The sequence below is a fragment of the Corvus hawaiiensis genome, chromosome 26 (assembly GCF_020740725.1).
Source record: "Corvus hawaiiensis isolate bCorHaw1 chromosome 26, bCorHaw1.pri.cur, whole genome shotgun sequence".
In the NCBI taxonomy this organism is placed as follows: domain Eukaryota; kingdom Metazoa; phylum Chordata; class Aves; order Passeriformes; family Corvidae; genus Corvus; species Corvus hawaiiensis.
Window position 1 is genome coordinate 1,292,167 of NC_063238.1, and position 15,206 is coordinate 1,307,372.

General features: G+C 39.4%; 1 protein-coding gene across 5 annotated transcripts in view; it reads right to left on the reverse strand.

Moving 5' to 3' along the window:
* Window positions 1-15,206, reverse strand: part of NOL4 (nucleolar protein 4) — a 190,299-nt gene that overhangs the window by 9,924 nt on the left and 165,169 nt on the right. For all 5 annotated transcript variants that reach the window (XM_048286256.1, XM_048286255.1, XM_048286257.1 and 2 more), the window contains one exon: window positions 1,590-1,770. In XM_048286256.1, coding sequence (XP_048142213.1) covers window positions 1,590-1,770 — 181 coding nt within the window. The remainder of the gene's footprint in view (window positions 1-1,589; window positions 1,771-15,206) is intronic.

Sequence of the window (15,206 nt, forward strand, 5' to 3'; positions counted from 1 at the left end):
TGTATGTCATTTTTTAAAATTGCATGCTGAAGCGACATAGAATACTTTTGCCTAAACTCCACAATTCACTGAAAAATGGGAGTTATGAAAATGTATCCTATTACAAGAAGTTTGAAGGGAAAAACAAGTACACAAAACAGTTGTGATTCCTCACATTTTAAGATTATATAAACCAGGACAATATTGATGGCTTTTGCTGACAAATAACACATGGGGAGTTTAATCCTACTCTTAGTTGGGTAAAAGGGCAAATGCCAACTGTTTTCAGTGGGAACTGGCTCAGATCCTCTCTGGACATAACGTAAAAGACAATTTTAAAGTTCTTATGCATTTTCACAAAAAAAACCAGATTTCCACAGCTTGTCTTACTCTTATGAAAATATTTGATCAGAGACCATATTCAGTGCTTCGGATGTACTCTTCATGTGTATGGAAACAATTGTGATTATCATTCACCGTCTTTAAGTCAAAGACTTTTGACAATTAAAGTATTATCTTTTTAAAGCCTTTCGAAAACTTAGCACAAATCATCCACAGACCTTTGAGAATTTTGCGGGCAGGGGGTGAGGAAGAAGACGTGACTGAAGGTCCCCAGGACACCACATAGCAGTAACTCCCTGCAGGCTGCAGCCCTGACAGCATTTTGAAAATTGCTGAGCATGCTGAATATAGAGGCAGTAGCCAAGCAATTACCATCTTTCCTAAGTCAGCCCCTCTACCTGAACTGGCACTCGTCAGCCAGAGAGGGATCAGCCAGGGCAAAACCCTAGGGATTTCTCCATCCTCTGAGACATTTCTTTAAATACAGTCCTGGGAGTCAATAAACCCTCAGGCTTCCAGAGTAATCACTTTTCTCTGACAGAGAGACAATACCCTTTTTATCAGAAGGGTACTGCTCTGCATTTGTACAAAATCAATATGAGGGATTATTTCAAACAAATACCACAATTTGCTTACACTTTTTTTGTTAAAAAAGCATGCCAATGTAAGAAGAAAGGAATGTTGTCTACATAAATGACACCACTTGTTTTTTTCAGAGGGACATATGACCTCATGGTGACACATATTTACCTTATCATTTTTAGTCTAGGGCATAAATGAATATGCTGATTTCTCATTTAACACTTGGTATGCCAGATCCTTATCTGCAGTAAATTTAAGTAGCTGGTGAGAAATCTATATCAATTAATTTGTGTTACACAACATGGATTTCAGTGTTTTGAAACTCGAGCCAAAAATATAACAATGGCCTCATTTTGTTATCAGTGTAGGAGAAGACAGTAATGACAAGGTCCTCATAAAGTCATGCAAACTGACTGAAGATCTAACCCTGCATTTTTTAACTCAGCTTTGTTAGAGGCTTATAGTTCAGTCTTCTCTATTGTGTATTAGTCCCTTGAAACTGGAAGGAGACTAGCATGCAGGGAGCAAGTATTTTGCTCAGCAGTAGCTGTTTGCAGAATTGTGCTCCTGCTCATTATGTGATAATGGCCTATGGATACTGAACCCCTTGGACTAGCTTTCTGTACAGCAGGGGGAAATACACAACGGCACATATACACACAGGCACAATTTGTAAGGAAACTCACCACTGCTAGAAGCATCATTGAGATTTAGCAGCCCACCTCCGAGCCCTCTGTAACTATGGTAACTGTAGGTCCCATTGCCGTTGATGTACAACACCTCCTGTGTGCTGGAAACAGCTGATGCTGAGTAAGTGACCTGGGCTGGCTCCTGTTTGTACTGCTTGTCAGCTGGAGCAGCCTCATCCTGCAAAAACAAGAAAAGGTTTGGAATTACGGTTACATTTCACCTTGCATGTGAAGGTCTTTTGCATTGTAAAGATTCTACATCTATTGCTTTCAGAAAAGTATAATGCATGTTAAACAAGCACAGATATATTTCTGATTGACCAAATATCAACATAACAGAAACAATGGGAATAGGCGAGAATACAGGCTTCCTAAAAATCTGAGAATATTAATTTACTTGTGCTCCACAAGCCAACCATACTGTTTTTTAAAGGAGAACATTTACCCTCTCACCCTGAAGAGTTCACAGTCTTCCTCAAAACCCAACACTGTCCAGAAATAGTGGGAAAGGATAGGAAAAAGCCAGAGTACTGGAGTGACTCTTACAAGTCAGAGAATCATATATTTCTCATTTAGGTAAACCAGTGCAGAATGCACCAACTACTTATTTTGATGTATCAGAAATGACAGAAGGAATACAGGAATGGAATAAAACAGCATTCCTGTTTGAAAAAGTCTGAGTGAGTGTCCTTCCACACAAAGACCATAAAGTAGGGAGGGCTCCACAAAAGTGACTTGAAAACTGTTGTTATCTGTGTAAGAGCAGTGTTTGTTTGCACACCATGAGTTTTCCTCAACACTCCCTGTTTGCCTCTTTGATGATTGCATAATATTTAACAGAATTTAGCACAACAGCCCTTCAATTTTCCCTGAAAGGAGATGATGTTTCAGGTGAAAGTGTATTTTTCCCCATCTGCACTTACTGTATCTACTGCTTAGAGTACCTCACCTCCACTCATGATCACAAAATGCCCTGGTAGCAACTTTATTAATGACACAGGTGAAATAAAGAAAAGCATTAAGAGAAGATTTAATCCATTTTAGTAGTTGGAAGCAAGGAAAACTATCAGTATGTGACTGGCATCTTGCCACAGTGACCTCAGTGACACAAAATCTGATTTAGTCTGTATGAATTAGAACATTTTCTTTGTTTCTTGACTTTTTTTATGGGTTTGATTTTACACTCTCATCTGATGAAAATATATTTCAGTGTTTTCAAATAAAATGGATCTATGGAAGTTTTGTTTTTAAAGGACCTTTTCAGAGTAGTTAACTAAAAAAAAAGATCTAGAATTATCTCGCCTTTGTGTAAGATTTTTGTCTGTTTTATGCATCTCTCCTCTGCACAACCCTTTCATGGTTGCTAAATAGACCAAACATATTAAGAATGCTATAAAATATCTGAAACCTTATTTACAGTTTTTACTTAGAGAGATCAAATAGTTCAAACAGTGTCCAGTCTCTGTGTTGAAGTAAAAAGGGTAGTGCATCCTGTATGCATTAGGAGCAGTTGTTGCTTCCACTTCTCAAAGAAACACTGTCAACTTTCCTTAGATAAAGACATCCCTGTCTTGCAGATATTTATTGGTGAAAGAGACTTTTTCACCTGAAGCACAACTAAGATAACTCAGGAAAAGGGATATATATTATTAACAGAAATTTTAATATTTAATACAGAACACTGAACCATCAGACAATTAATTCCATAAACAATAAGAATGGGGCCTCTTGGGCAGTAATATGAGCTAAGGCAAAACTTTACATTTTTAAGAGAGTTGGCCAAAGTGGTCTCCTAAGCATTTTCTTAAGTAATAATAATCTTAAACAAATGGCCAGAATTGAAATGTATTTTGGCCAAGAATTCAACTTTAATATAATTTACCTTTTATCTCCAAAGGTCATTGATGTCTCTTATGAGAGAAAATATATTATTTTCTCAGAGAATATTCATAAGCTGCACAGTAAAGTTCTATCTTGGCAACATAGCTTAACTCATCGTCCAAAATTTTAACACTCTCAAGACTCAGATGTTCTGCCTCCTTATGTCTACAACTAAATTATACTTCCTGCCATAGATTTACTCAGAGCCTCATTTTTTTTCACAGAGCTCAATAACAGATCTTCTGCCAATCTATCAAGGACTAAACTGTGTTAAAGGGGTGCAGTGCAAACAGGACTAACTCCTATAGCTGAGCAGAATGTCTCAGGATTGATCTCCTTATCCTCGCTGTCTGGAACCCACAGATTTGCTGTCCCTGAATTTACGTGTCCTCCAGAGCTCCTCTAGCCAGGACACTGAAGCCCTATCTGGGAGTCTGTTGCAGAGCAGATGTACTGAGCTTCTGGCAAAGCCCAGAATGCAGAGCCTGGCTGGAGGATGCAGCAAGGGCGATGGTGCACCTTGGTGCATACCAGCCCACGTGTTCCGGAGCACACGGCCAAGAAGTGGGAGACCAGAGTTCTGGCTACTTGTCGCAGTATGTGGTGAAGAGGCGGAAAAATTGGGATGCAGGGTCTCTGCTGGCTGTGGTGAGGAGGGGACCTGAACTCAGAGCTGCCATCTCCTAGCAACCAGGCTCCAAGCAAAACTGAGGTGGGAGTCGTCGCTGAGGCTGTGCCACTGTGCGGGAAGAAATTCCCAATTCACAGGGCTGCAGAGATAGCACACGAAAAGGGAGCATGACTCAGTTCAGTTCCCTCTCGGAAGTGCTGCCCTGGGAGGCTCCTTTCCAGCTACTCCCTAACACAAAATCCACGAGCGGCTTTGAGGTCAGGAATCCAAGGTTGGAGCTGTGCTGCTGAAGGGGGATCTTTGCAGAGAACGGATCATAGCCCTACACAGCACCATGACGTGCCATGGGATGGGGCTTGAGGTGGAGTCTGGGAGCACCAGTAGGGAAGACAGTCTCAGGGAGGTGAAAGGAGTCGAGGACAATGCTGAGACCAGGAGTCGTGATTCTGCATATGAACTCTAATCTCTTGGGCACTGTGCAAGAGGAGGCTTCCTCTAAATATTACGTATCTCTTTAAAGAGCACACCGATCACCTATCCCTAAATGATGAATAAGTTGCCATACATTTCAGACATTAAATCCAATCCTGAAGTGTTTGCCTCAGTCTTCAGGATAGCTATATGCAGAAACAGGGTGGGATTTTTGTCAAGCTTTTTCTGAGCAGGCTCAGGTGTCAGCCCTACTGGTAGGATTATGAACCATTAGCCTGGTCCCAGGGGGTTAGGTGTTGCCTCTCATACATTCCCCTGGGACTTAAGCATTTTTTTGCAAATGTTTTGTACTTCAAAAGGCAAAGTTATGCCATTTTTCCTTGCAGCCATACCAAGGATAAAGAAGCATTGTCTCTTTTTCTTGGGGAGGGAGAATATGAATATCATCTTTACTTTGGTATACCTGAGATTCATTCTTCATAGGTTCATTCTCTTCATTCTTTTCACCTGAAATGCCTTTGCTTTTAAAGTAACGTAGAAATTAAACATATTGTTGTTCCTCTGAGATCTTTAAATAATCTGTGTTAGTTATTCAGCCTCTCCTCTTTCTCCCTGTATAATGCTTACACTGAAAAGGCCTATTTATTTAAAATTCTATTTCAAAAATACTTTAATTTCAAGAAAATCATTAACAATTAACTAACCATTTAGTGACATGTTTGACTTAACTACCTGGAACATACACTGTTGCCATCATAACAATGTACTAAACTTTTGAAATATTAATTAACCATTTTTAAACTATTTATAATTTACCTTTAGTAAGAAGTATGACCAAGGTGCAGATAAAACATTTGTTCGTTCATCTATAATTTGACTCATACTATATTAATTTAGTATATACAAAAGGAAATAAATCATCCTTCTAACAATAATTCTCTTCTGAATTTATTTTGGAGGAGAAGCAATTTAAGTCTTGAGCACATTACCTGCAAAATGATTGAAATGACAAAATGGAAAAATACTTTTTAGGTATAAAAGCATGCTAAAATAAAAAATTATCCACTGGATTGAAAAGAGGGAGCATGAGGTCATTACTGTGATCCTCAACTTGATATATACCAGAGATATTTATATCTCAGTTTTACGTCAAGGTCCGTACTAGAAGAAGACTTTTTTTCACAAAAGAGCAGATAGAAAAAATTATTTGATTTTATTTTTAATCAAGGAAGCTGATTAGTATGTACTGTCCTTAGTAACCCTCTAAGGACAGTACATACTAAGAAAATTTTCCATCAGCTGTTGCATAACCTGTATATGAAGAAACCATTCTCTGCTCTGTTGCTCTGAGCAGCAAATGAATAGTTTACAGAGGAAACACCATCCACAGCAAATGATGCTGGTGCAGATTGTTAGGACTGTGGTACAAAGAGCAGGGCTCACTGGCAGTTCCCAGCCTCTTCTTCCCCTGCCAGCAGAGGCACAGCGCACACATCGCTTTTCAAACAGTCTTCATGGAAGCACCTTTAGCAGTGTCACTGATCCATTCTGTTCCCCATCTCCTTTACCACCACCAAAATAACACAAAAAAGCAATAGTTTGTTGAAATAGAAAGCCCTGGCAAATCTGTGCTACAATGAGTTTTGATCCCTTATAGACACAAGTGTCAGAAATTCAGTGTACTCCAATTAAGAGAGAGCGGTGCTGTTGCCTTGGCTTCCCTGTTAGCAACAGACATTGCTAACATGTAAATGTAAATCCTGACAGGGAGCGTGTGTGCAGATCAACTCACATGGCCAGTGCTAGCAAACCACAGAGCTAAGAAAACTTCTGCAAAAAGAATATAAATGGTACTGTTCCAACAATGCAAAGACAGTGACACGCATGGAGCTACTGCTTTCAATAATGCAGTACTTCCCAGACTGACAAATCAACAACTCTGAGATTGACAGCTTTTAACTGCCCCTATGTCAACGTGACTTTTTCCCCATAAATTATAAAACAGACAGAAAGGCAAACACATTTTTGCTTCATATTTCTTGATACTCCCTTTTCTAATAAGTTAAGCTGAAAAATGTGGATTGCTTGTTTTTCTTGTCAATAAACACTTCTTTTAGAATACCACTTTGAGGTTAGAAAAACTCAAATGCAGATAAGTCTTCAAACAAATAGGCAAGCCAGGGACCCAATATTTGCATATGATCTTCCATTCTTTTCAGCATAGGAAAAAAATTCATTCACTTGAAAAAACAAAGCAGGCTTTAAATTTTTTTTAGTTCTCAGTAGCTTGTAATATGGCTTTAGAAGAAAGGAGATAATGTTTCATATATTTTTCCTATTTCAATCTCACTAATTTAATTCTACAATTTTTGAATCAAAAGTAAAATAAATAGAAACATATGATAAAACCATATAACACTTTTCAAAGCAAACCAAATTAATCCTTACAATATTCCTGATAGATAGGACTTTTATCAGTGCTTTTCAGATGGTGAGATTCTGTCAACAAAGGCAACCTTAAGCTAGAGTTACCTAATATGTAAAGTACTTGAGTTCTGCAACCATAACAACATAATGGGCTTCTCTTTGTGCAAGTTAATGTTTAAAAAGTCAGAAGTTTTTAACTGGGAAGAAACTCAGAAGTTATATCACAAGACACCCTGCTGAATCCACAGAGGATTATGGGGCTGGGAGTTGTCTTCCCATCTCAGTTTTTGCACAGAGAAGTGGCTGCCAGGGTAAGAAGCCACCATCACCTGCATGGAGTAAGGTATTTACGGGAGGATGAGCCACATGAATCCTGGCTCCCACTGAGGGGCCTGGAAACTGGCCCCTTCTTAGACACCTGTCAATCTGCTGTTGCCAGGACCAGATTGTGTACACCTTGTGCTCCGTCTTTCCAAAATCCCTGAGATCTCACCCCACACTCTTTGCTTCTCCAGTCTCCTCTTCTACCCTCCCTCTCAGTTTCAATCTTCTTGCCTAGCAAATCCTAATCTCTTCTTCCCAAAAAAGTCTCTTGATGACAGATACCTGAGCAGCTTCAACAACTCAAGGCCTTTTGTTTCCTTGTTTGTATTTAATCAGTGTTACATCTACTGATGGTCCTATTTGAGATTTTCCCTCCATCCTCAGACTCCTATCAGTGTCCTAATCCCCAAAATCTTGTCCCACAGGGAGCAAAGCCAGGTTCCATAATAAGCCAGAGCAGCTCCTGTTTTCCACTCACATTATTTCTCATTAGTAGTATCTGATCCTCTTTCACCACGAGTTCTTTAATCCACCTGGCCAGTTTCCATCACATTGCCAGCCTCAGCTACTCACTCAACTTCCTCATCCAACCCCATCTCATAATGTCACTTTCCCTTCATCCCTTGTTTTCACTGCTCCTGTCAACCCTCACAAGGCTCCAGCCCCAACACTTTTCCCCTCCTTTCTGCACTGAGATCAGATTCATGGTCACACCCACTAAAATTTGAATAATCTGGGAACCTATCAACTAAAATACTTTGATTGCATAAGCATGCGCATCCAGTGTCACATCCTTGGTATAAATGACACCACTATATTGTCAAGAGCAAACACAAAACCTTTTTGTTTAAGGAATGGTAAATACACCTAAGGATCAAACTACCTTTATAGGACAAAATTTTCCTCGTTCTTGAAAGTGGCTGTAATTATCTCTGAAAGAGCTCAATAGATAGAAGCCATACAGAACAGCAAATGTAATCCCTGTGGGCTGAAGGTCATGAAGTTATCACTGAACTGCACACCTAGTATTGTAATGGGAAATGTCAAGTAATCTTAATAAGTGATGATTCCACCAACTGCTTGGATGACACACACTATTCTGACGGAACACTGGACTTTTATTAGCTTTAATTACATTAAAGTAACTCTCTAGTGTTTGACCCAGCTTTTAATTTTATGACCAATATCCTGGAAGCCTGGACAGCTAAACACTTTGGCACATCACAGTAGGTTAAATTTTCCTTTAATTCTGACTTAAGGCTGTTGACTCAGTGGGCTCAGCAATAGTGGAAATGGTATTTCTGCAAATGATGGATGCGAGTTTTCACTTCAGGTTTGGTTTCCATTCCACATTCTTTCTCCCCTCTCCAGTTGCTAAGGTTTGTGTTGGGATTACTACTAAATAAACTACACTAAATAAAGCCTGTTCAAGACTAGCGAGGCTTGGACAAAAAGCAAATAGGCCTACATAATTCATGGTTTCATAGGCCTACACAACTTCCTAAGTTTGAAATCCAAATGAAGCTATACAGTAGTCCTTTGCATTGGCTGACCTTCATATCTAAAGTACTGAATATTTATGGTCCTGTAAAAGGACATCTTTTAATATTGTAGGATATGCTTTTACAGCTGTAAGCTCAGCATGAAGGCAATGTAAGGCTAGGCCAGGAGGAGAACTTCTGTGTCCAGAAGCTGGTCTAAGAAAAGATACTACCTTCCCCAGAAAGCCTTATTTCTCTTACAATGGAATGGACAAAAGCCAGATTTTCAGCTAAGTCAGCAGAGTTTCAGAATTCACAGTGAGAAAAGCCAAGCATTTGCTACAGCCTCTGGTGGATTTGCACATAGAAATGTTAACCCATGTGACGTATTTGCCATGCACCATCATGCCTTCTTACCTCAAAACTATTTTGAATAAAGTTCCACGAAATTTCCAGTCCCTAAATTGAGGGATTAGTAATAAAAAATTAACATCTACTTGAAATTTCAACTTGCTCTCCCAGATCCATAGCTGAAACCTGAAAAATGAGTGCTAGAATCTTATAGGCTCTTTAGGAAAAAAATTAAAACATAACACAGCTATATTTTATTTGTGGGGAAGAGTTCTTCTCTGATAAATTTTCAAGACTCATACATATATTTATATTTATATCTCTATTTGTCACATAATATCTCTCCATGGGTATTTCTCCACCTCTCAGGCTATTCACAGTATTCCTTAAAATGATGCAGCTATTGACAGTCCCAAAACCTGGTGTCCAAAATCATTTGTACAGATAGATATAAAAAAACTAATTGCACCTTTAGACAGATTCTTTCCTCTTTAAGTTTAGTTGTCCTTCAAAACAGCATTGATAGATTTATGGATGAAGTCTATTACAGTCAGCAGAAAGGCCCTTGAGATTTTACCCAGAAGTACTAACTGCAAATTTGAGCAAGCTGGCAAAAATAAAACATGAATTAAAGCTCAAACAATATCACAGAACTCATGCCAGATATTCCTTAGACTGAGAAATGTTTTGATAGTTCAGGAGTGGACTTAGCAGTGAAACTGAGAGGGACATAATTGCTGTTCTTGGGTTTGTACACTATGTCTTCTCTTGTAAGGAGCAGCTGGGGGATTGCACAGTTGTTTTCCACTCTCTCGTTATCAGATCTAGACTATGTTTTTCTCTGCCACTCTCTCTGCATTATTTTCTTCACTTTTACTTACTTAAATCAAGTTTGTATAAAAAATGAGAAAGCCCATTCTTGTGTGACATGCTACTCAATTTGTAGCTCAGTTGGAGCTGGGTATTCCAGCTAAGCTGAACACTCATGCTTTAGCTGTGAGTCTATCATCTCATCATTACATGGAGAGCACATTAGTCTCAGAGTAGAATTTTCTGGCCTGAAAACCTGAAAAAGTGCTCCTAGCCTGCAGAGGCAACTGTAATGAACATGTTACTGCCAGAAGTCTAGGTATTAATGATGATTTTGCTTTGAAGTCTAGTTTCAAAATTTTTTCATACTTCAGATAAAAAACTATAAATAGAATTTTTTATATGGTGATGAAATATTGATATGGTCTAATTGAATCAAATTGAGTGTAATACAGAGTCCAGTTAGGCATCGAAACTGCCTGGAATGCCAATAGTGATGTGGAAACTTGAAGAGTGCCTATCAAAGTGTTAAGTTAGCTGCCAGCAGCTCAAAGACCTCCAAACTGTCCTCCTGACACAGGGTATAGAGCCAAGAAAAGAAAGCCATGCTTCAGCTTCAGATTAGAAGGGCAGTAGGTTCCTTTTGCTTTCAGATTATTAACACCGAAATGAACTGTCAGCATCAGGGTTGTCACCAGGCATCAAAAACAACATCAGCTAGCGTTCAACAAGAAATGAAAGCATGAGACTGACATGGAACAAGAAGATCAAAATAAAAAGGTGCTATTGCATAGAAGAGAGATAAATGAACTCCAGCCTTCTGCATTTCTGATAGAATGACACATGATCTATAGACTGGAATGGGTATGTTAACCTTAAATAAAAGGTTGGTGTTTTCACATGGCAGCATTTGAGTCTTGTTTTTTCACCACTGCCACTTCACCTGCAGTACAGAAAATATCCCTTGGCAAGAGGTATTGCATGACTGTTGCAAGGAGCTGTTGGAGAACCACTTTTGTTGGAGCACTACCTATTGCAGAGGGCTCACTGTTCATAGCCTGTCAGCTTTAGCCAGTTCATTATCCCCTGTGATAGTAGAAGTGCAACATGAGCTTTCAGAGGTCACCAGTGCTGCTGGTTGAGCATGAACACATCCATGAACATGGATGAGCTACTCCGACAGTTTAGTTAACTGTGATGCATGCTCCCTGGGGAAAGAGAAACTGCGTTCTACTAAAGGACTGTTTTTCTCTGCCCAAATGGAAAGGGATAGCCTTTATCTTTTCCTGTGACCCTTAAGACAAATTTACTGGTTTTTAGTGAGGTTCTAGATAGTTGATTTTTGAATGTACTCTCCCTGGTGTGGTTTTTTTCCCATCAGGAACAAAGGAATATTGAAAAGCATAACTTCAGTGTAGCAATCCCATTTGAGGTCAACTAATGGTAGAAAGCATCCTTGCAAGTTAATTTTCTCTATAGCTCCTGCTGTTCTTGTCTTAGGTTGCAGTTACCCCCATTCATAAACTATTTCATAAGTTATGCTGCTTATACTCTTTATTTTTCTAGATATTTTAATATATTAAATAATTTAGTTATAATTTAGGTATTCCACCAGTATTAATTGAAAGTTGTCTCAATATACAAGACAGATGCCTAGTGCAAGACCACACAGTGCACCCCAGTGTGTGCACAGTAGTCATTTCCTCAGTGCAAATTTAAATCACATGTCCAACAACGGCTGGCACCATGTTGCAACCAGCTACAGACATGTAAGAGGCAGGACTGGGCCTGGTTGAATATAGGAATTGTGCCAATGCCTTTAAGTTTTGGCAAAATTCCTATGGGTGACAGTGTATTTCACAAAATACACGTGACATTTCCTATGGAGAAAGCAGTACAAATTCAGACAAAGGTGGTATGCAAAGAACAGAAGAGTCTTCAGCCACCATTTTCTGCCTTGCAGAGGAAGACAAGAGGAGGGAGGGCAAGTGGAACCTTTTTCCTCCCTGTTGTACCAGCAGAGGGAAGAGATTTATTAAGGCCCAGGCCTCATACAGAATTTCTTCCTCTTCGGATAGGCAGAAAACAAAGGCAGACTTTTACTCTGACCTAAAGAAGAGCACAGCATGACCCTTGCCTTGGGCCTTATGGTAAGTTATTGATTGAGGCTTTGTTTTTTAGTAGCCAATCTTGAGAATCCCCATCTCCTCTATTTACACCTTCCTACCCACTCCCAGCTCCCATTTTCCTTTAAAGGAAAGCAAGTTTCCCTTGGAAGACTACAGCAATTCCTTCAGCCTCTGACACAGAGGATGGGACCGGGGAATATGAAAGGATTCTTTCCTTCCCTGTGTCACCTCCGTTGAGTTCTCAGCCTAAGATCATTCAGGACACAGGACCACGGGTACAGGTTTGCTAAACCTCTTTCCTGAGAGATTTCATTTGGTACATGCCTGATCCCAAAAGAGAAGCACTGCATAATGAACTCCAGGGCCTAGGAAGCCCCTGCTGGAATTAGATTAGCAAAAAAGCTAGAGAAAATGAAGGTAAAACTTCAGGGAAAATGAAGTAGAGGTTATGTCACATTTATTCTCGTCTTGCTACATAAACCCTCCCAAAGCCAATTCCTTTGCAGAGGCCAGCACCTTGCCAAAGACCATGGCTACTGATCATTTTTGCTGCTTCTTTATTGACAGGCAGTACTAATGGAGGAGTCTGAACATCTGACTTTTCTTCCAAACGAGAAACAACATAAACTGTAAGAAAACAATGCCCTCCTCTCCCATCCCAAGAGCGGTTTTGCCTGCAGGTAATGGTGCTGAATGAATCAATGTATTACTGAAACTGATGCGTGATGACAAAGGCGTAGCAGTACTTACTGCTGAACCAGAAATATGCAAAGCAAGAGAAATTCCTTCGTTGCAGTATTCCTCCCATTCAGAACAAGCCTTGCTGTGCCTCAGGCAGCTACACTTTTATGATCACAATCAAGCATTTTTCTCTGCGCTTTTCATGCTTATGTGTACCGTCTTAAAGAAATTATCTCAGTGAAGCACTCCTCCAGGAGTTTCTTTCCCCCCTTGCCAAAATGCCATTTTCCAGTGACTGTGATGGGCACCACTTTCAGCTGGGATAGATCAGCATTACTGCATTCAGTGCGGGAGGACTGTGGCACCAGAGCACCAACAGAGAAAATTTTTAAACTTATGAATCAAATGTTTAGGAAGCACACAAGGGAAAGCGCGTGGGAGTACTGGAGCAATGCTTGTGCCAGCTTTGCAGATTTATTACTACAATATCATCATGGTCAACATAATTAAACCTCCCACTATAGGTCTCTTCGTCTACTGCACTACAACTGGTATCACTCCCACCACTGACAGCCTATTTTGTTGACACAAAACAGTTTTCCATGCTCCTGCCAGATCTGGGGTATGGAGATGCAACCACTGAGGAAGGCTTTAAGGAAAACTATGGGGTACGATTTGGATTTTGAGTGATTCTTCCTATTTCTCTTCTGCTCCAGGCTTTCTTTTAATATTACACGTATCGGAGTGTGTGGCAGGAACAATGGACCTTTATGTTAGTTAGATAGGCACTTTATGTTAGATTCCAAATTAAATTCTTCTTCATTTAGAAACGGAAGACATCCTAGACTTGAAGCATTTGAGGTCAATGCTGAATTAACTTCCTCACTTTCAACTAATTAAAAATGTCTGTGTGTTCCGCTTTGAAATGGAAAAAAAGTAAGCCCGCTGGAGATTCCATCATTTTGCTTCCACAGATAAATTATAGTGGAAGTTACAGATCTTCTAAAAAAACCCGTAACAACAAACCTCAGTTTTCTTGTCTGTTAGAGAGTGAGCAATTACTTTTTTGCATTCACTTAATGGTTGGTTCTTTTCAAAGGTACGTTAAGATTATTTTAAAGATATTTTACCCTGTGTTTAATACATTTGAATGCCAATTATTTTATTTCAAATATGCATTAAAACTTGAACAGCATGTTCTAGAACAGCAAATTCTTTCTATGAATTCAATGCAGGGTATCTGCTTATGAATACTGTCTCAGGTACAACTTAAATTCTACAGTTTAAAAAAAAGTCTTTTAAAAATAAATGGTATTAAAAAAGCCCAAACAAGCCTCACCTCCACACCCTGTCTCCAACTATTTAGTAGAAGAAGAATATTTTGCTACAGAAGAAGACTTGCTCTGCATTTTTTATAGAACTTGGCACACATCTTTTAAGTTCAATACTGTGAGAGTCCTGTATTTTAAAAGATTAAGTAAATAAGAAGTGATGCTTGGGGCATGGCCTTTTGATTCCATAAGCGTCAAGCCAAGGTAGCATATGCCATTGGAAGAAACAAAGACATGAACTTTGACTGGCCTTTGGAGGACACACTTTCTGATTTGCTTTATTAATGGAGACAGTAAAACTGAAGCTAAATGTGAAATACCATGAGTAATAAGCATGAAATATGTGTACTGCAGTGCAAATCTGTTCCCCAAATATTCTCATTTCAGGGGAGAATTCTTTTGGCACAATGCCTGGGCTTCTGGCCACAGCCTGCTTGGCTGCCTTGTCCTGTGCCTAGCCTCTTTAGCAGCTGGTGCTGCTCTCAGGCACTGCATTCAGCTCCTGCTCCCACAGCTTATTATAGGTTTAATTTTTTTCTTAGAAAAATATGTTTCTAAATTTAGTTTAGGACATCAAGCCAGTTGTTGAATCACAAACATGTTCCTGCTACCAAACATAAGCAGTCTATGCATACACTTCTCTACATGTATTTTCTGTGGGCAGAACTGCACTTTCTAATTGAGGAATACTTCTGAATCCCTTGGGCAGCTGATGTTTGGAATTCAGGAGTAATTTATGACTCTTTAAAATCTTCTAAATCTTACTAGCTCAATAATCAAAACCAGAATATGCCTCTCTTGAAAAATAAGGTTTTGCTCACGCACACTGGCTTAGCACTGACTTCATTAAACTAGCCCAAACGCTGTGTGATAATAGGGATTTACTCACCCGAAACATTATTCCCTACCTGTGCTGTGGGCAGGAGGGTGTGTGCAATGAAGTCATTAGCTAAACACAGGAAAAGAAAGACATACTCGTATCTATGACAGAAACATCTGACAGACCAGAAAATGTTTCACATTTAATATCTTCCTGCCATATGAAAGGAAAGGGTAAGTGAAAAGCTCTCTATTCCTGGCTTTTAAGGATGGAGCAGGAAGAACAGAAGCCCTGACTCTAAAACCTCCGTCTTCAG